Below are 20,804 nucleotides of genomic sequence, written 5' to 3' on the forward strand. Positions count from 1 at the left end.
GTACAGACACAGAAATGAAGATAATTTCAGAAACTTCTTCTGAAATAGTGAGTAGTTGCCGCTAAATGACAACTTAACTGCTAAATGACAGCTTGGCAATCTTTTATAAATGAATGTAACCAGTTGTCAGTCAGATGAGTCGAGTCCCTGATTGCAAAGAGACACATCCCACAAGAGCAAGGATAGAACTTGAAGAGTATTCGTGATTCTGATTCCATTATCACTTATCAGGTTGATTCATTATTGATTTTCTTATCAATTGTCATTGGGTTCTCATTGGCTCTGCTTTGAGAGTCACCACCATCACTAAGCAGCATATCAAAGACATTACACTCATGGAAATGAATTGCATGCTGTGTGGTCAAATGTTTGTGCATGTTGGAGGTATTTCCCGTGTTTGTTGTGATCAGTGTTGGGATCCTTGCTCAAAAAAAGTAATGCATTACACTTTACTTGCTACTCTTCTTTAAAATAATGCAGTGCCTTCCTTATTCACTCGCTTAGATGAAGCAGAAGTAATTTGTCACACAGCTGATTATGTTACTCTCTTGTTTCTCTGTAAAATGACCTGAAACACATTGTCTCATAATTATCAGTTAACAATATAAACATGAGGCCACAGCCCCACACACCAACACAAATTCTGTTGTTATGATGACGAGGACACACATATACACAAAGCAAAAATGAAAACCAGCCCACGGAGACTCTAAAGTGATCGCCACAGTGATTCTACTTTAGAAACATGAATAGATATAAACAGAGGCTGCAGCCTGAATGCTTATCAGTTTGTTACCCATTGAAGTTCAGGGTCTGGCTGCTGGGCCGGGGTCAGCATGCACTCTGTTCTAACATTACTGTGGGTCCTTGGCTAGCTTTACGTTAGCATGCTCTTTGTGCTTATGCTTGCAAAGAGCCAATGTACTCTTAGCAGCACATTGCAGTTGTTTCTGTTCGGGATGCAGTACACACTTCACCACAGTGCTTTTGTCCTTTTGTGTAATAGAAATAAAAGTAATATCCATATCCACACTGTAGGCTGCACCACTATTTTCCTCTTCCGGCACACAAACTAAAATCAGCAGATGGTGGTGCAAGTGCAAAGGGAACTGATAAGCGGAATGGATAAGCAGTCAGACTAACAATTCCAAGGAATTGAACTACTGGGAACCGGTTCTGGTAGACAACCAGTTCCCTACAGATGAGTTGTTCTCATCAGTGCAGATCAGATGATTGCGACATGTTAGCAATCTGGCTGCATTTATAAATGAGACGACAATTATTTGCAAACCTTTACCAATCTGTCTGAAAGTAACTCTAAGTGTGAGTTAGAGGCAGGTTGTCTCCCCACCAGGTGACCTGTGCAAACAGCTTGCAATCTGAATTCATCCAGGTGGTCGCTGCGATTGCTTGCAAATAGCTGCAGAATTTGAAAAGATTCACTGCTACGAATGGGCAACTGCCAGATTGTCATAAATGCAAGGAGGCTGCTGGTCATTTTTTACTCTAGTGTGACTGAGGAGTAATTACAGGGAACACTTTTCTTTCTTTCTTTTTTTAAATAACTTGATTTGATTGATATTTTTTGTTGTATTTGTACATTATTTTTGTGTTATTTTATTACTTCTGCTTTGGTCTATAGAACTGATTTTCACTTCATAGCACTAAATAAGTAGTTCAGTTTGCCAAGGCTTCAAGTTAGGAGTGAAAATCTTTAAAGTTCAACAAAGGGAACTATATTTACGTAGCTGTCATCACCTGCACTAATTCAGTTCTCTGAACTGGACCACTCAACCTTGTTGGTACCATTTGAGCCATTTGAAGCATTTAAACTAATTAAAATGATAACTAATATTATGGCTTGCTTTGTGATACAGGCTGCCCCTTCTTCTATCTATCATCTGTCACTTAGCACTAATTAATATTTATGTGTGCCTGTGTGATATCATTTACCAAGTTTTCTAACATTAACTGATAACTTAGCACTGCTCCCAAATATGGAAACTTCTGGCTCTAAAGATCTGGCAGGGATCTAAAACCAACATCAATGCAATCAAAGAGAAAAACACACACTGTCACAAACACAAACTGGCTACAACCATCCTTTATATACAGTCTACAGTTTAAAACATTTTTTCCAGGCTGCAGGAAACTGCCACATGTAACCATCAGACTCAGCCTTCTAAAAGCTAAGAGATTTTTTGCTTGCACCCCTTTTTATGTATATCAGTGTAAAAACACTTGGTTAATAGATGGAATATGCATGTAAAGAAACTGCAAACAACCTTTCATATAACGTTGATGAAGGCAAGAGAATGGGGTAGAATGGAGAAGATGTGTGACTTTGTTAATTTTAATTAGTTAGAAAAATTGTCATTTTGGCTCACAAGGTAGAATCTGATCTCTTATAACCTTGTCCCTTCACTCAAGGTTTAAATTTGGAAACTCCAAAAGTTAAAGGCTTTCTTGTGACAACACAAGCTACTGATTTGGTCTCTGCTGGTTTTTCTTTCTCCATCTGTCTAGAAATGTGCTGGCATTAGCACAGCACCAAACGCTGGGAACGGTCTGCCTGTACAAAGGCAACACAAAGTTCAATGGATTTTCCATCTTCTTACACTTTTTTTTAATCATTTTCTTTCTCGATGCCATTGACTGTTCAAAAGCCTCCACACACCCCCCTTCTCTTCCTCTTCCCTTTGACTGGACTCACTGTGTGTGTATTAATACAAAGTGACAGAACAGCAGAGCCCAAAGAGGAGTGTGTGTGCTGTTGTTTGTGTGTGTGTGTGTGTGTGTGTGTGTGTGTGTGTGTACATCACTGTAAATGTGTAAATGTGTGGCTTGGCATATCACAGGGATATGAGTCACCCCTCTCTCTTCCTGTATGCTGCTCATCTGTTTTAATAGGTGGCCTTCACCCATACAGACAACATACTTGCAGGGGGAAAAAAACACCTACTTGAGGCTCTGGTTTCCTTTTGCGATTTGGTTGTGTATTTTCCTTAAAGTGCCCAGGGATGAACCACAAAGAGCCGCACTTAAAACTACCACAGGGGGGCAAAAATATCAAAGAGAAAGCCACAGGCAGTCTGTACAACAAGGCGGGGTAGACAACCACTGAGGCATTACTGAATTCACAGTAATGAATTCACAACATGTCACAGTCATTTACAAGAAATGGAACAGGATATTACAAAATTTAAGTAAAGAAAGTAAATGCACTGTGATGCACTGTTTGCTTTCTGTCAGAACCATTACGTTGGGTTTTTGTTTTTTGTTTTTTTAAAAACTGAGCTACAGCAGCTCGACTGTTGAATCAGACCACACAGGCCAGCCTTCACTCCCCGCCTGCATCAGTAAGCCTCGGTCGCCCATCACCCTGTTGTTGGTTCATCACCGTTGCTTCCTTGGACCACTTTTGAAGACAACATGTTAACTTATTCCCGAAAATGACATGTTGATGTAACTACCGGCTCATCGATCACACAGCGAGACAGACTTTTTTTTTCCTCTAATGGGAAGCAAAATTTACAAAATTAACATCATGTTGTATTCAGTAAGACGTAAAACTAATATCTGAGACCATAAAATCATCATGAAAGTGTTTTCTGATGTCACAAACAAGGAAGATGAAGGACTGTTTTCCACAGACTTCTTAACAATCCTGTGTATTCTTCAACCCCCTCTTTGGCTGCTGGGAAGAATGTAGGTTTAAGGCAGTTTATTCCAACGAAACACACAAACTACCAGTCATTTTGTTGTTTAAAATCCTGTAAAATGACGCTGCTTCAAGGGTTTATCCCTATGACTCAATTTCCAAACAATATCTTCATAATGAAAATAAAATAAAGCCTGAAAATGCTGCACTGATTTCTGTCTCAGGCTAAAGGCACTCGGCTATAATTAAAGCCACATCCACCACATTATAATCTGCAGGCCACACTGAATGTCACTGGTTGCAGTAACCCACAAACTGTCGTGATCCGTGGTTCATCTGCAGAATATAAACAGTGTGAGAAACATTTTTGTACATGCTTTACTTTATAAGCTCACAACGCAGCCACATTACACGATATTTTGAGCTACTTCTGCTTCATGTCAGCTCCTCTTTTGGTACAATGCAACGGGTATCACTGGCACCGTCACTGACATGTGGGTGATGAATGAAACAAGTTCAGACAAGGCATGTATGGGTTGTCAGAAAGCATCGTCCACAACAACAATCATCAAAAAGTAAGCTACATCTGGAATTCATACTATAAACTAAAGCTGGGCAGAAAGGAAGCTTTTTTTAAACTAAAAAAATTCGTGACAATCTAAACTGCTATTGGAAATTTTTTTATTTTTTTTGTACTATACTTTTTTATGAAACACAGCGAGTTGCACCAGATATTCAACTCTGTGAATGCTTTTTACCCATTTAATTTTTTTTCCTTGCTGTTTTCAATTAAGTAAAACAAAAAAACATTGCCTCCTCCCAGAAAATTAAAAAAGAAAGATACATTTACCTATAAATATTCTCCAATGCCAACTAATATGCCAGGCCAATAAACAGGAGACACACACACACACACAAATCCAACATGGCAAAATGAGAACACACTCAGGGTCAACATCGAGCTCAGTCTGATGTGTGCAGTGGCTTCATGACTTTCACCTCTGCCAGGCGTCAGCCAATGAAATCACATTACAGAAATTACCTGATTAGGGTGGTGGCTACTTGTCCAGCAGAGCTGTGCAATACCGTAAATATTTGGTATGATCCAATACTAAGTAAATACAGGGCCCGTATTGCTAGTAGCAATATTGATGTTGATACGTTCAACTTATAAAGGCAGCTTAGGTAGAGGAGAACAGTGTGTCATGACTTATGAGATGAATCATCATCAATTTGCAAATTCATTTTAATGATCACCAAAACACTGTTTTTTTACTTTCCACAATAATTAGTTGACACAACAAAACACCTTTTCATGTATTTTGAAACTGGTTTTTTTTTTTGGAAGATTGTGCAATCTAAATGTGCCTGTCTCTAAAGACTCTGGGTCATCTTCTGTTGTTTAAATGTGCTATAGGCTATAAATAAAATAGACCTGACAGTCAACCCAACAAGGTTCAAACATTTTTCATAGTGCATGTTAGGACATTTTTTTAATTTTCAAAAAAACGAATTAATTTAACACAATTCAGTGGGCTACATACTGAACTGAATCAAAGCATTGATCCAATCATGCTAGTGTCTAGTATCCAATACCAATATCAGCACTGGTATCAAAACTGTTGATAGTTGGATCGATCGAGCCATCTCTACTTTCCAGTCTGGCAGTGAAATGAAGGGCAAGTGGAGCACTGAGGCTAGTTATCACTCTTTTGTACATTAATGACATTAATAAAAGGCAGCTAACTTGGTTCATGCTAACTGCTAACTAAAGCCCTGTTAGCTTGCCCTGGGAATGTTGTTTAAATGATGATTATGCTAGCATAAGATACCCTCCAAACTGCAGGCATAACCATCTTCACTGAAGCAACATATGTGAGTCCTGCCTAAAAATGCAACTATTTTTATGAGCGTGCTACGAGTGCCGTCAGCAATAAAACTGCTATAATTTGTATAAGAAACAACTTTCAGAGTGTAAAAAACACTGTCTGTAGCCACAGATGCTAATGGGCAAGATTAAGCTTTGAATGCACAACTCTTGCATGTGTGTTAAATGTCTCAGTGACACAGGCCCAGAAACCAGCTGGTGTACAGACAGTGTTTTTTAAACTCTGAAAGTTGTTTCTTATACAAACTGGATCAATTTGAAATCAATCACACTTGCTTGTGATTGCTTTGGTCACTAGCAGATTGTTGTGGTTGCATGTAATTATAATGGAAAACACCTTGCCTCAGCACTGCAACCAACACGTTTCAAATGAAACAGTTTTTACTCTAAAGACAAATGGTCTCTATTTCTTGTTTGAGTCACACTTTTCACAGTTTCCCTACCACTGAGAGAATAGTTAGTGTTTGCAGTCAAGTCAGTGCCTTCTGTGCTGAAGAAAACTGTGACAATCTAATAATCACAAGACACTTTTTGGTGCAAAACCATATACCGCTTTTCCTTTTATTTTGCCTTTATGCATCGCTCAGGTGAAGTGTTTATATGCCAGTGTACTCCACAATCAATCATTAACTTTCTTTCTATAGTCCTGTAAGCTGCTGGATCCCAAGCTACAGCTGCATTTTTATCAAATAACTACCCATATAAATGTTAGGGAAATCTGTTTGTTTTGTGTGTCTGAAAGAAAGAAAATATTGGCTCATGTACTGGACTTTTTTAAATCACCAAATACAGATATGAGTATCAATTTCGAAATAAAAAGTTCTATATGTTGGGCTCGAATCATGAGTAACAACTTAGATCTGTGTCCGTCGCCTTCTTTGGCTCAAGATTTCGCTCCCGGCACAATAACCAGCTTGTCTGAGGTGAATGGACCGAACCACGTGCCAGCAGAGGAAGAGTGAAAGGTTTTGTGCACTGGGTGGAAGGCAGCAAGGCGGTGGAAGCACTCCTCTGCATTTAAAGCTCTTCCACTTCCTCCCTGTGCTTTTGTATTCTACCCAGGTAGGTTCAGCAGTCTGCTTCTCAAGGCCTCTTTAATGTATGCAGATAGCAGCGTTTATGTATGTGTGTGAGACAGAAGCAGAGAGAATAAGAGCAACAAAAGGGTATTACTCAGAGAGAGGGGAGGTGGTTTATTTGTGCACTGTTCTTACTATATTCAATGGACAACAGCCAACTCTGGTTCTTTCTCACCGTGCCAGTCTTTATGGTGCCATAATAGAAAGGCTTCATCCTCCTAGCCTGTCCTCTTGTCAGATCCTTCCTGCTCCTGCACCCCCTCGCATTTAAGCCCTCTCTGTCTCAGCCGTTCATTCAGATCTGTATTGGAACTCCATCTCTCTGCTTGAAAGACAGTATGGTAATGCTCTGGTCTTGGTCTTTGTGAGAAATACTAAGCTCTCACTGAGTTGACCTGGATTTCAATTGCTGAAGAAAGGTGATGCTGAACAGAATCTCGACTGGCCCGAGGCAACGGAAACCACAAGAAAAACTAAAATTTGAAATTGATCAGATCAGTCCATGGTTACCTCATTTATTACGAATGACTAGTATTACGACTTTAAAGCTGGTAAAGACATTGAAACAATTAGCGGTTTAAGATGTGTAAGAAGAAGAAAGGAGAATATTTGATTGAAATTCATCAGGCAGACACAAACACAGCTCCATTCGGTGCTTAGGTTGCTAGTGTAAGAAGACAAATGTTTGCCAACACATTAGCCATTACAACATCCAAAGGCGATAATTCATCACAGCTGTTTGCCTGCCAAATTGGTTTGGAGTTCCATGATTTCTTATGTCCACAAAGATTGATACAGCTTTCGTTTCCCTACCCGAGAAAGCAACTAAACAGATGATTTGTCACTACCTCCAAGTGTTTTCCAGTCTAGCACAGCTTCAGTATTTGCAGAATCACACCGTTTGTCATTAGATTGTAAAAATCCTTTTCAAGCACCTGCATCAGAAAATTCATATGAATGTGTTATGACCTGCTGTGGTGAAGTTTGATTAGGCTTGGGCACAAATAATATGATCAGGGTTAGGAAGCACCGAAACAAAACACAGCTTAGTTTGAGCAGAAAAATGATATAAAGGTTTGGAACAACAGCTGTTAAGATTATAACTCGTGAGCCCTTAAAGTGATACATCAGTTCAATGATCTTATCACATATGAACCAAAATGGAATGCATATATTCTAAGAAAATATGCACAGAACAAGGGAAGATAATGCTTTCTCTAAATGTATAAAACAGAGGTAACTGAGTAATCAGATTACTCACAACAAGTCACTATAAATGCCATCAACCTGCATGTATGAACAGATGCAAGAAACAGTGGAAACCAATAATCACTGTTTTCTGAAAGCTTCTTTGCAACGCCCCTTGAACCCAGCTTCTCCATTTTGTGCTATTCATAGCATACCTAACTTACTCTCATAATGTATTGTCCTCTGTTCTGTAAAGATAAAGGGCATCTCTTTTCCCATAGACACGGGTGCTGATGCCGAGCCACTTCTGTCTTGGTGTCTTTTGAGAACCAGCCTATTTAAACAGCTTCACGCAGTAAAAGGTCAGGTAGTTTTTGTGGTGCAAAAGAAAAACTAAACACACCGTGTCAGTGGAAAATGCCACTCATATGACATATAACTGTTTGTTTCTAACTTTAAAGCTACTGATGTAGAAAGTTCAGGGAGACTTCAGAATACATGTTTTGTGGTTTAAAGTGGTCAAAATACTTTCCCAAAACTGCCTTTGATTCAAACAAAACCATATCAACAATGCCCTTAGGTACTACAAGGGACAGGACCTCATTAATGGGTTTTGCAGTGATGAGCATCTCAACCTGGATGTTTAATGGATGTGGCTGAAGAGGGTCAGGCTACAGAGAACAACAGCAAGCTGTCTGGCAGCAGCCACTGTGATAACCTCTTGTTTACTAATCCCGGTACTCACATAGCACAGCCTCCCACACACGCATGTGGACCAGACAGGCATGCACGTGAAAGCAAACATACACACACACACACACACACGCAGACGTGTGTGTGTACTCTGAAGTTGGCTTGAATATTTGTCACACGTGCATGGAGGCACACATCAAAGAAAATGAGTGGGTTAGATTTATGCAAAACACACAGCAGCCTAAACACAAAAACATGAAGTAAAATTGGGGGAGAATCAAATGAGTAAGTGGGCAGATGGTTTCAGTGGTGACAGGAAAAGAAAATGAGATTAAACCAAAGTAATGGGGGAAGAGACAATGAAAAGGGGGAAGAGCATATGGAATTTTCCAGCAGAACGGGTGAAGAAAAATTGTGCTCTCCCGACATAGCTGGCAGTGCCCGCTGGATTCTTGATGATGCCACGCCAGTCTCATGCAGCTGCAGCCTGCCCAACTCTGTTTTCAGCTAACAGCCAGGAGCAGCACTGTTAGCAAGACATGGCAGCCCCCCTCCTCCTTCACATTCAAGCCATGGCCCAATAGAAGGCTCCAGGATATATTTAAAACAGAAAAATAGTGTTATTTATAAAGTTGGAGAGTCAGTTAATCTGGCTCAGAGGAGGTGCTGCTTTTAATAGGAAACAAAATGGAGAGGAAGATGGTTGAGGGCAGAGAGAGGGCAGCTGTGAGAGATTATGAGTAGGTGGGTCTGAACAGCATGAGTCATAAAGGTCTAAGCAGGCTAAAAGGGGGCACATTACAGGGCGAGTTTTTGAGTAATTCCTGATCTCATTAAGATTTATTATGTAAGTCTGGCTTCTTGGCATACATTTCTCACATGTGCTGCAGGCAAAAACCAGATGTTACTGTACACCTTTGGATGAAAGCTGTGCTTCCTACTAAGAGCTCCATGTTTGATAAGATCACTCAGGCAAAGCAGAACAACAACTGGGCAGGAGGGTAATTTTCCACAGTTCTTTCCTCCAAAATGGAAAATATAGGGTTGAATCTAGAGCCTAGTCTACCAGGCTATACCAGGCACACAATGTGACTGGGATTTGTCACATCGGCAAATTCTGGGGGAGGGTCGACCACAGGCAATCCGCATGCAATATCCCATTGTATATATATATATAGAGAGAGAGATACTTAAAAAAACGACCGATTATAAATGTTATGCGGGTTAACATCAGTGGAGACTTGCACATTCCTTGCATTTGGCATTGGTGGCATTTCAGCACCGAGGGGCAGTGGACAGCTCCGCACTGATGTGTCATTAAGCCTCTCTCATGGGGGAGCACAAGGCAGAAAGTGTCGAGAGAAGGAGCGCATATCTGCCCGTATACTCGCATCGACATGCTGCTAATCAAGCTTTCGTTGCGGCGTTATCATCGTGACCATGGCAACAAGGGAAACAACTTATCTCGCCCGTTTTCTCTCCAGACAAACTGAGCTTGAGCATCCGCGCTTAGCACAGCAGGGCGGACTATCCATTCCTTCACCCTTCACCAGAAGCGTGAACAACAATAGCATTTTAAGCGAGCAGCCCAAGTTCGCACAGCAGCTCACCGCAGCGGACAATCGAGGCGGAGTCCGGCAGGAGAGGCGGCGATCAATCCTTCTACAGGGCTAATTGTTATCTCCTGCTATACAGTACATCGCCCATGCTTAGGTGGGGAATTCTCCCCATTTCCCGGTGCATGAGTCACAGTGTGGTTACCGGCCACCCAGTGTGAAAGCCGAGCACTGTGGGTGCCGCGAAGGCTGCACAATGAAAGCCCAAAGTCATGCTGCTGCAGCGTGGGAACTGTCACTGGGCGATGAAGCAGTTTCTCTCACAGTGAGAACAGATTCACTACACTACACTATCCCTCCCCCGTGGGAGGAGACGACACGAATACACCCGGACACGAAGCGTAGAGGATCCGCGGCTCTGGCGAGCAGCCCTACCTGTCTCCAGGTGGAGAGAGATCCTCGCCTCGTTGATGTAAGGCGTGTCGCTCTTGGAGCGGACCCTCCGGATCGGTCTGCGGTCTACCTCCTCTTCCGGGGCCGCCGCCATGTTCCGCCAGCCGGGCAGCGTCCACTGGCGACCGGCGCGACTGCGAGAGATTCGGCGCCGCAGCAGCCACTCGTGCACCCGCGCGGGCAGGCGGTGTAGGAGGGGGGGCTATTGCAACGGTGCTGGAGGGGAGGAGGGGGGGAAGAGAGAGACAGAGAGGGAGAGAAAGATTGGATCCTTGATGAGCTACTGTTCCAGTAAGTGAGCGCCACCTGCTCAAGTTCCGACTCCACCTTGGCCAATGAAAAGCAATAGACTGCACTGTCCTCAAACACATAATTTTAACGGTCACATGTTGTCTGGAGTTATCGACTCTTACAATAAAAGACGAGAAATTCAACAACAAAAACGTTGGTCACAGATTGCAAATGACATTCCCATAATAGAAAAATCCATTGTTACGATCCTCGTGTGTGTCTCATTGATGTGTCATCAATTATAAAGTGCTGAGAAATGTTTGGATACTGCTATGACCAATTATGGAACCACTCTTTATGCTAGAGCCTTATTACAAGGCAGTGCTGGCCCAGTAATATAATATGAAAATGACTGGTGACTTGTCCAAGGTGTACCCTGGGCAGGTGGATGGAAAGAAGCATACAGCAGACCTTATGCACGTTTGACAAGTTGAACAGGCTGCTGTCATGCTGACGAAGCCAGGCTTTTTCGAATGACCAATTTTAATAGAAAAATAATTGTCAATGATGTAGAAAAACAAAACCACCTGGTTTCAGCTTTTCAAATAGAATTTGCAATATATGTACATATACCCCATTTTTAATAAAATACAGAAATTGAAAATAATAAATAATTATAAATAAATACATAAAGAATAATTCAACATAATTGATCTAATTTTTAAAAAGGATATTAATAAGGCACTTTAATTAAAATAAAATAAAAATGCTGTTTGTATATTTTTTTGCTTTTTGTAAACTGTAAATGAATCAAGTTTGGGCAAAACAAGACATTTGAAGATGCTAATATATAGTTTGGGAACCAGATTTAACTACAATTGATAAATTCTTGATTCATAGATCAGTTGCCCTGGTAAATAAATGCTACCCAATTGATAAATAAAAGAAATATATTTTTGCAGTTCTAAATAATGAAATATTAAATAATGGCTGCTATGTTTTATAGGCTAAAGAAGTCAAATTTCAAATAGATCATTACGTAAAGAAAATGACTTACAGAGCTGGCTTTTTTAAACATATGAACACGTTTGTTAAAAAAAAAGTAAATGTGCTGCATTTGCATTAAAAGCAAAAACAAAATAAATAAAATCTTTACATCAGCTTGGATTATGGGATGCATGGACTGTATATGACCAATATATCATTATCCAATAAACCAGTCTTTTAACTCTACAAAATACAGTAGTAGTACAATGGAGAGAGACATCAGCAGAAGGGATTTAACCAATCTGCTTTGCCTCTTTTTATTTGTGTTATGAACAGTGTTGGTCAAGTTACTTGAGGAAAATAATCAGTAACTAATTACTGATTACTTCCCCCAAAAAGTAATCCCGTTACTTTACTGATTACTTATTTTCAAAAGTAATTAATTACTTAGTTACTTAGTTACTTTTTAAAAACATGATTTACAACCTGAAGAGGTGATAAAGCACAGATCTTTCAGCCCAATTCTACTTTTTCTGCATAATCCATCATACAAAATGTAATCAAATGGAAAAGTCTCTTTTTTTAACTTGTTTTATCAGTTTTAATCTTTTAACTTTATGCATCAAGCAAAAATTTAATTATATGCAACATTCTCTGACTTGAATAAATTAGTTTAACATTTAAACCTATTTTCTGCACATTCCAGCACATAAAATAAAATATGTTTTGTGTTTACACTCACTCTTTCAAATAGATGCAAGTAAAACACAGCAGAAAATAAATAAAGTCAAAGACTCAGCGGTCCTGTTGCTCTATTTTCACCTGTAAAGCAGGAGTAGGGTAGGCGGAGGTTTACCCTGGTGCAGGTGTGCCGCGGTCAGTTGAAGAATCCGCGAGTTTCTCTGTGAGTTTCCCATTACCTCGTTGGGCTTGCTCAGAAGTTTAGGGTTTTTTTTCGTTGTAAAAAGTTTTCTTCCCACGCACAACAGACTCTAATGTTTTTGTCCCTTTTTATGGAATCAAACTCAAAGTAAGGTCAGTACTTCCACGCTTTAAACGCTGCATGCTCATACTCTCTCCCACAATCGATATGTGATCCATTGTTGATCTGCACACAGCTGTTGTCACTAACAGCGCACTCGTTTACGTCACTATCGTGAGACATTCTCGCAAAAAAATCACGGTTTTAGTAACGCAGTAACGCAGCGTTCCTACGGGAAAGTAACGGTAATCTAATTACCGATTTTGCAATAGTAATCCCTTACTTTACTCGTTGCTTGAAAAAAGTAATCAGATTACAGTAACGCGTTACTGCCCATCTCTGGTTATGAATGATATTAATTGACTGCTATAACACTGCAGTTCCATCCATCCATCCATAATCACACAGGATTCATAATGTTAACTATTATTGTATATCACTGCTTTGGTATTCTGCTTAATATTCTTATAATTCTACTAATTCATTGGTGACCTCTAGTGGAGATGACTGTAAACAGATTCACTGAGTTCACAATCACTATACCAACAATAAGGTGTTTAAATGTAGTTCTTTTAAAGCACAAACTGAGTACAACTTAGTCCACTCTTTTTTAGGGCCATACTGATGTGTGGATAACAGTTGACAGGGCCTACAGTATGTGGTACTTATACATGCTACACAGTTTTTGAGGGACACACTCACCAGCCACTTTGTTAGATTCACCTGTTCAGTTGCTTGTTAATGCAAATATCTCTTTAGCCAATCACATGGCACTAACTAAATGCATTTAGACATATAGACAGGGTCAAGATGACTTGTTACAGTTCAGAATAGGGAAGAAATGTGATTGAATTGACTTTGAACACAGCATGATTGTTGGCACCAGGCAGGTCTGTTTGTTTCAGAAACTGCAGGTCTGCTGGGATTTTCCTGCATAAACATCTCTAGTGTTTACACAAAACAGTTTAAAAGAGAAAAAAAACATCCAGAGAGCAGCAGTTCTCTAGGTTCAAATTCCTTCTTGATGCCAGAGGTCTGAACAGAATCAAATGTTTGATCATGTGGAGATTATAAACTGAAGTACAGCACCAGAGGTTACATTTTCTACCCACAGTAAAACATCTCTTGAAGCCAAATACAAACAAACAAACAAAAATATTTGTTCAAATTGGTACACATTACACTTTTGTGTTTAGATTTCATCACATCTCATTGTAAGTGCATGAATGCATTAATATGGAGTTAGCCAGTAACATGTATAACAGTTTTCCCTTTTCTTGGAAGGCTTTCTACAGGATTTTGGAATGTGTCTGTGGGAATTTTTGCCCATTTATCCAGAAAAACATTTGTGAGATGAAACTGATGAGGCTGGTTCCCAGGGGCCGTTCCAGGTCATCCCAAAGGTGTTTGATGGTGTTGAAGCTGAGATTCTGTGCGGGCCAGTCAACTTCCACCACATTAAACCCATCCTTTATGCACCTTGCTTTGTGCACTGGGGCACAGTCAGCTTTATCTCTGCAAAATAGGAAGCATGGAATTATACAAAATGTCTTGGTTAGACAAGAGATTTCCCTCACTGCAAATAAGGGGCCGGAGACTACTCTAGAAATAATCATATAACTTTATTAAATGATTAGGCAGTGTAGCTGAATACCTTTGTCCAGTGTGTGAACACCCGTTCAATGCAAAAACAAGTGTAGTACAAATGCTCCCTCTGCTGGACAAGTGGATTAAATGGGTTGCTGTTAACCTCGCTGAGTTCCCTGACAGGTTCATGTCCTCACAGCGAAGCCAATCCAGTGCAGTTGCTGAGCCGAAGTAGAGGAAAAGACGCCTTCCCACTTCCTTAAAGCCCCAGCTAATTGTCCAAGCTCCGGTCTGCCAGGTAGTTAGTGCTGCGAAACCGTGTGTCTGACAGACAAACCCAGTTCATCGATGAACACAGACAAAGACGCGCTATGCTGGCCTCACAAGCTAATGTTATGCTAGCTGTTGTTTCCTTGGTTACCAGCGCTAGCTTCTATGTCGTTAGCTTAGCCACCTAGCATACATGGTCAGCTATCAGTCTGTGCTCGAGTACACACCTTGATCGGTTAGTTAGGATAAACAATACCGTATCATTTGTTTCGCAACCTAAGTAAGTAGTATTGTGAATAATGAGCAGTGTTAAGGCAGCAGGAGGTGCATGTTTGTGTTGTGATAAATATGACCTTTGACTTAAGCAAAGCTACAATGACCTTTCAGCTAACAAAAGTGACAGCAGTGAAAAATGGTTCAGATACAACTAATGCTCAACCAATAAAAACGAGACAGTATAACACCACAGACGACAAACTTTTTAGTTTGCATGGGCAGTATAAACATATTCATAATGCATGTGTATTTTATACAGTTTCCAGTGACTAAAAACAAGTAAATTTCTTAGTTTATTATTATAGGTAAAATAACATTAAATACATGGTTTCTTCTAAATATGTGGATTTTCGGATATCATTTCTTAGCGCTCATATTCTATGTCAATGTCACACTTTTTTTTTAGTAGCACAGATAATTCTACCTTAAAATGCAGTGATAGTGTCCATAAAGGAAAATGTTCCTGTTAACGTAACATCATTTATATTTGGCCATAATTACTTCCATGGTAACAGCACGTCTGCACCAAAAATACTACGCATGTTTCTTGAAGTGACATCACTAAGAGTAAATAGTGTGGTATGAGGAAAAAGTACACAGATGGTGGTGAGTTTACACTTTGCCTTACAGCATTTTTCTTTTTTGTTAAATATTCCTTCTGTAATCTACTCTGTTTAGCGTGATGGTCAAATAACACAGGGAAAATGTTTTTTAATTATACGGTTACTGTGGTTGTGTGGTAGATCGAGTGATTACAGTGAACAGAACAAATGTGTTCATAGCTAAGAGTATGGGTATGAGCTTTGTAAGACTTGACACATGTATGCTATGAAATACAAATTTCTGTGTTTGTCTTTGATGATAAATAGTACAATTTTAATCAAGACAGTCAATAGTTTCTATGGACTGACCCAGATAAAGCGTCACTTTAACAGTACCTTTGTTTCAAAGGCATTTCAGGATTGATCAATAAATCCATTAGACTGGAGCACAAAATAACGTCTGCTGCGCGAGACAAAACTTTCATATGTTTGTTTTAACAAACTCAATTTGTTAAACTTTGGCTTACTAGTTGAAGGAGTATCAGATATAAAGCCATAGAGTCAGCTATAAATAGTGACAGGGTCTTGTCTTTCTTCCCCAGTTGCAATAACCTAATGATTGTGCGCCAGTTTACCTGCAGAGCTGTTTTATTTGCTCACTTGAGAAAACCTGGGGGCAGACAAGCCATGGCTAGACCAAGCTCAGGTAAAATTGATTATTTACAGTCTCTGCCACAAATCTGTTAGCAACAACTGTCGTAGCATTTCACTGCCTCGCTGTGTTTATGTGCAGATCTGGCAGCATTCAGGGAGATTTTCTCCAAAGCCAAGAATATCGCCATCATCACTGGAGCAGGGGTGAGTGCGGAGAGCGGAGTTCCTACTTTCAGAGGAGCGGGAGGCTACTGGAGAAAATGGGAAGCACAGGTATACACCTACAGCTGTTGGTCCAGTACAACCAGCTCTCATGCTTTGTTTTGAGTTTTTAAAAATATTTCAGAGAGAATCATAGGTCATGATAAAAATCTAATTGCACAATTCAAAACTGTTAGGAACTGGCCTCGCCTGAGGCCTTTGCCAGAAATCCCTCACGTGTTTGGGAGTTCTACCACTACCGGCGTGAGGTCATGCTCACAAAAGATCCCAATCCTGCTCACCTGGCCATCGCTGAGTGTGAGGAGCGTCTGAGCAAACAAGGGCGCAAGGTCACCGTCATCACGCAGAACATCGACGAGCTCCACCACCGAGCTGGATCCAAAAACATCCTGGAGATCCACGGTGAGCAAAGATGTCTGATGCGGGCAAACAAACGTTTCTGTATGATAATTGTTGGTTCATATTTTGTTTTTGTTTTTTTGTTGAAATACAGGAAGTCTGTTTAAAACACGTTGCATGACCTGTGGCCATGAAGCAGCCAACTACAAGAGCCCCATTTGCGCTGCCCTCGAGGGCAAAGGGTAAGAGCGTCATCCGGTGCGGTTTGGTATATTGGACTGTGTTTTCCCAACAGTGTGAAAATGTGTTATAAGAGATATCGATCGCAGTCATTTGCGCCCCAAATGCCAGAGAAAGCGGGCTGTTTCAGTCAGTCAAATGTCAGTGAGCTAAATAACGCCTGATGACACGGTGAAAAAGGAAAATATGTGACACAAATCAAATGTCACTTTAGAAGCCGCCGTGCCACTTACCTGACATTTAAAATGGACGATGTTGATAGCTGACAAATATTCCTGTGGTGAATTCAGTCTCAGCTGCAGAGTGGATGAAGTCACGCGCTGAAATTCAGAATGAATAGCAGAACCGATCATGTCATGTTGAAACGTATCTGTACTGACTGTGCTGTTAGCGATTCAGATTAATTTAATTTTCTTTCCTATTGCTACTGCTCAAGGTGTGGAGACATACTGGTGTGCTTTATCACAGCACTGCAAATGGTCAATGAAAAAAAACAACAACTAAAGAACTGAAAATATCATTTTGAGTTTAGATGTTTTTCTAGTCAAAAGTATGAAAATTGTTTTAAAAAATATTGTCAGAAATTCTTGAGCCATCCTTATTTCTTCACATTTTGTTTCCAAGGAGCCAGACTTTCTTGTAACTTTATAAACTGCTCTTGAGAAATACTTCTCTGGGCTTTCTGGAGGTCTTTCTGTCATTGTCAGTCCAGTTCATGTACTTGACCAATTTCAGAGGAATGTTTTGTTTGTTCAGCCACTTAACACTGACCTTTTAATCATTCGAGCATAAAAAAATGGCTAACTCAATGGATGAACCTGTGTCGTGTCTACACATAAACAAGTTTAATTTGTATCTTTGGGCAATTTGTTGCTAGCAGCCTGCTGCAAAAACACATAATTTGTCCACTTTTCCGTAGTCGATTCTAAAGGAAATGCGAGCACAGTTTGACAAGGATAAAAGTTGTATTTTTACAGCAAAAAAATAAAAATCCCAAAAAGCTAATATCTGAAAACTTGAATCTAAATCAAATAAACAACAAATCCCACTAAGATTAAGAGGCTGTGGAATGCTTTCGTGCTCACAGAAACGCTCATAACAAGCAACCAGCTTTAAGCCAACATATTAGAACCACTCATCCAACGACATCAACGACACAGCCCTGCAATCACTTGGGTCACATGCATCCTAAAAAATAGACAAAGAATGGTCAAACAGATTCACATGGAAGAAGGCACAAGTGTGTGAGGTTGTTGAGTTTTACCAGGATTTCAATTACATATCAGTAAAAGCGTACTTTATGGTCCTGCGATTGTCTGTCTCTCTGCTTATACGTCTCTATTCGGACAAGGGGGAAGAGCAGTTTATGCTCGCCTCAAAAAGGTTCGCATGCAGCTCTCCAAGATCCTGATTCTTAGTCGTTGTAAGCAGCCAACTCAGAGGCAACTCCTCCAGAAAGGAAAAGTGACCTGTTCCATGATTAAAATCAATGATCTGATTAGAAGTAGGGGTGTAACAGATCACAGAACTCCTGCTTCTAATCAGATCATGGATTTTAATCATGGAGCAGGTCACTTTTTCTTATCATCAAAATATAACTTTGCTTTTGATAAAAAAAAAAAAATGAATTTAAGATAAGATAACTCTTTATCACCATTGCACAGTCATACCTTGTACAATAGTACAACGAAATTGGAAACTGTCCCACGTTGGCACTGGGCACAACTAAACACAACACCAAACAAATTTAAAGTGGATTTTCTATTCGGACACTCCATGGCCACAGTCTCAGTGGTGCAATCACTGTAGGTCTTTGAGTCTTTACTGCAGTACATCTGTGAGGGCAGTGCTATACCTGAAAGTCAGTGTACCTGAGGCTCAGGTTCAGTTCAATTTTATTTATATAATGCCAAATGGGGGTGTGGCTGTAGCTCAGGAGGTAGAGTAGACCATCTACTGATTGAAAGGTTGGTCATTCAATGATGTCAAATATCCTTGGGCAAGATACTAACCCCAAATTGCTCTCCGATGCATCCATCAGAGTGTGAATGTGTGTGAACGTTATCTAGTAAGCACTAAAAGCATAGGAGAAAGTGCCTATGTGAATGGGTGTAAATGGATAATTGTGGGATATCTAGAAGAGTAGAATCAGTATATAAGAATCAGTCCATTTACCATTTAAATAACAACAACAGTCACCAAACGTACAATAACCATTGTCTCACTTGGCAACAGTGGGAAGGAAATAACTCCCTTTTAACTGGAAGAAACTTCTGGCAGAACCAGACTGAGTGAGGAGCAGGAATCTGCCCTGACTAGTTGGGGTGATGGGAGGAAGACAGGATAAAGACAGGTCGCCAAAGACAAATTATGAGTCACACAAAGCTACTTTAGCAATATTCAGTAAGAATGTGAAGTGAAAACTGAGCATAGACTCTTCATTTCTTTATCTGTGCCTAAAAATTTTTTTTCTTTGAATTAAGGTTATAGCCCCAATTTTCCAATTTTCTCCAAAGTCTGTTGAGAGTTTTTTTTTTTTTCAACTTGCTGGAATTAGTTTTTTCAAGTGAATGGGTAACAGTTACACCTGTAGCCCTGTGTCTGACCATGTCTGAGAAATATTAGGTGCATTTAGAAGTGGTTCACTTGGTAGTGGCAACTAACATCTCAAAGGCAACCTAACTGTCTCCTCAGAGCTCCGGACCCGGACACACGAGATGCCGAGATCCCGGTCCAGAATTTGCCCAGGTAAAACACACTTACACTCTCTCTTTTAACACACAATTCTTTTCAAATAAATTTATTTGTTTTGACAAAGTGCGTGTGTGTGTCTGTGTGTGGGTGTGTATTTCAGGTGTGAGCAGACAGGCTGTCACGGTCTCCTTAGACCAGCTGTGGTTTGGTTTGGAGAGACTCTGGATGCTGACATCCTCACCCGTGCAGAGAAAGTGTTGGACAGCTGTGACCTCTGCCTCGTGGTACGTGTGTTTGTTTGTGTGTGTGTGTGTGTGTGTGTGGGGGGGGGGGTCACAGGACAGGTAGAGAATTTATAGAGGTGCTATAGGACCAGAGATTTCACACTGCATCTTTCCAGGTACAGCAGAGCTTCACAACCTACCTCAACAACACAAAAAGCTGCTTTGTTTTTGGCGATGTTGGCAGGATATTCAAATTTTAAAAGTTACATTTATTACAGCATGTAATTGCAGCCTGCTTAATTGACAGCACTCCAGTTTGTAGTAATCAGCAGAACCTTTCTCTCTGTTTTGTGGGTATCTCGCTTTGCAGGTCGGTACTTCGTCTGTCGTGTATCCTGCAGCCATGTTTGCTCCTCAGGTGGCAGTCAGAGGCGTCCCAGTGGCCGAGTTCAACATGGAAAACACTCCTGCCACCATGCGCTTCAAGCACGTGTCATTTACTTTTGCACAATGACACACTCTTTAATTTCATTGCACTCTGTAGATAATTCTTTTTTTTCTCACCAGGTTCCACTTCCACGGCCCCTGTGGGACCACCTTACCCCCCGCACTGGCGCGCCATGAGACTGAACAAGAATGAAAAAAAAACACGACTCCTGGAATGTTGGCTTCACAGAGACCGGGTTGTCTTAAACCAGAAAGGTTTACTGGTAGTGCCAAGAAAATTGGTTTCTGTGTGACGAGCAACAGGCGTGAAGGATGTGAAGACGAGGCCAACAAATTATCTGTCACACAGATAACACGTTTAAGAATTTGACTATATTATCAATATGTGCACACAGCTGTAAGAGTTTGCTGATTGAGTGGCTTCTGGTTTCTAATCATTAGGCTGTGATGAGAGTAACTGATTTAATTGTCATCAGGTTGCAGCAGATATTGTAGTAATGCCAAATCACCCCTATTTGATGTCAGCAATGATTTGTGAGTTTGTTTGTTGTTGGGGGTTTTTTGGGTAAAAATGAGTTGCTGAAAAAGAAA

The 20,804-nt window shown here is 40.4% G+C and overlaps 2 protein-coding genes across 4 annotated transcripts in view; one reads left to right on the top strand and one right to left on the bottom strand.

Moving 5' to 3' along the window:
- phactr1 (phosphatase and actin regulator 1) overlaps positions 1-10,679 on the bottom strand; it is a 45,421-nt gene extending 34,742 nt beyond the window's left edge. The window contains exon 1 of the mRNA XM_082509655.1: positions 10,501-10,679. Coding sequence (XP_082365781.1) covers positions 10,501-10,612 — 112 coding nt within the window. The 5' untranslated portion in view covers positions 10,613-10,679. The remainder of the gene's footprint in view (positions 1-10,500) is intronic.
- Positions 10,680-14,470: 3,791 nt separating this feature from the next.
- Positions 14,471-20,804, top strand: part of LOC309692875 (NAD-dependent protein deacylase sirtuin-5, mitochondrial-like) — a 7,013-nt gene continuing 679 nt past the window's right edge. Inside the window, exons 1-9 of one of the 3 annotated variants that reach the window (XM_082511703.1) lie at positions 14,471-14,603; positions 15,996-16,099; positions 16,187-16,320; positions 16,446-16,671; positions 16,763-16,850; positions 19,543-19,596; positions 19,703-19,826; positions 20,137-20,252; positions 20,334-20,804. The exon at positions 20,334-20,804 is cut by the window's right edge and continues 679 nt beyond it. In XM_082511703.1, coding sequence (XP_082367829.1) covers positions 16,009-16,099; positions 16,187-16,320; positions 16,446-16,671; positions 16,763-16,850; positions 19,543-19,596; positions 19,703-19,826; positions 20,137-20,252; positions 20,334-20,406 — 906 coding nt within the window. In that variant the 5' untranslated portion in view covers positions 14,471-14,603; positions 15,996-16,008 and the 3' untranslated portion in view covers positions 20,407-20,804. The other 2 variants (XM_082511704.1, XM_082511705.1) reach the window with 2 other exon arrangements.

This window comes from Aulonocara stuartgranti (assembly GCF_965226115.1).
Source record: "Aulonocara stuartgranti genome assembly, chromosome: 17".
In the NCBI taxonomy this organism is placed as follows: Eukaryota; Metazoa; Chordata; class Actinopteri; order Cichliformes; family Cichlidae; genus Aulonocara; species Aulonocara stuartgranti.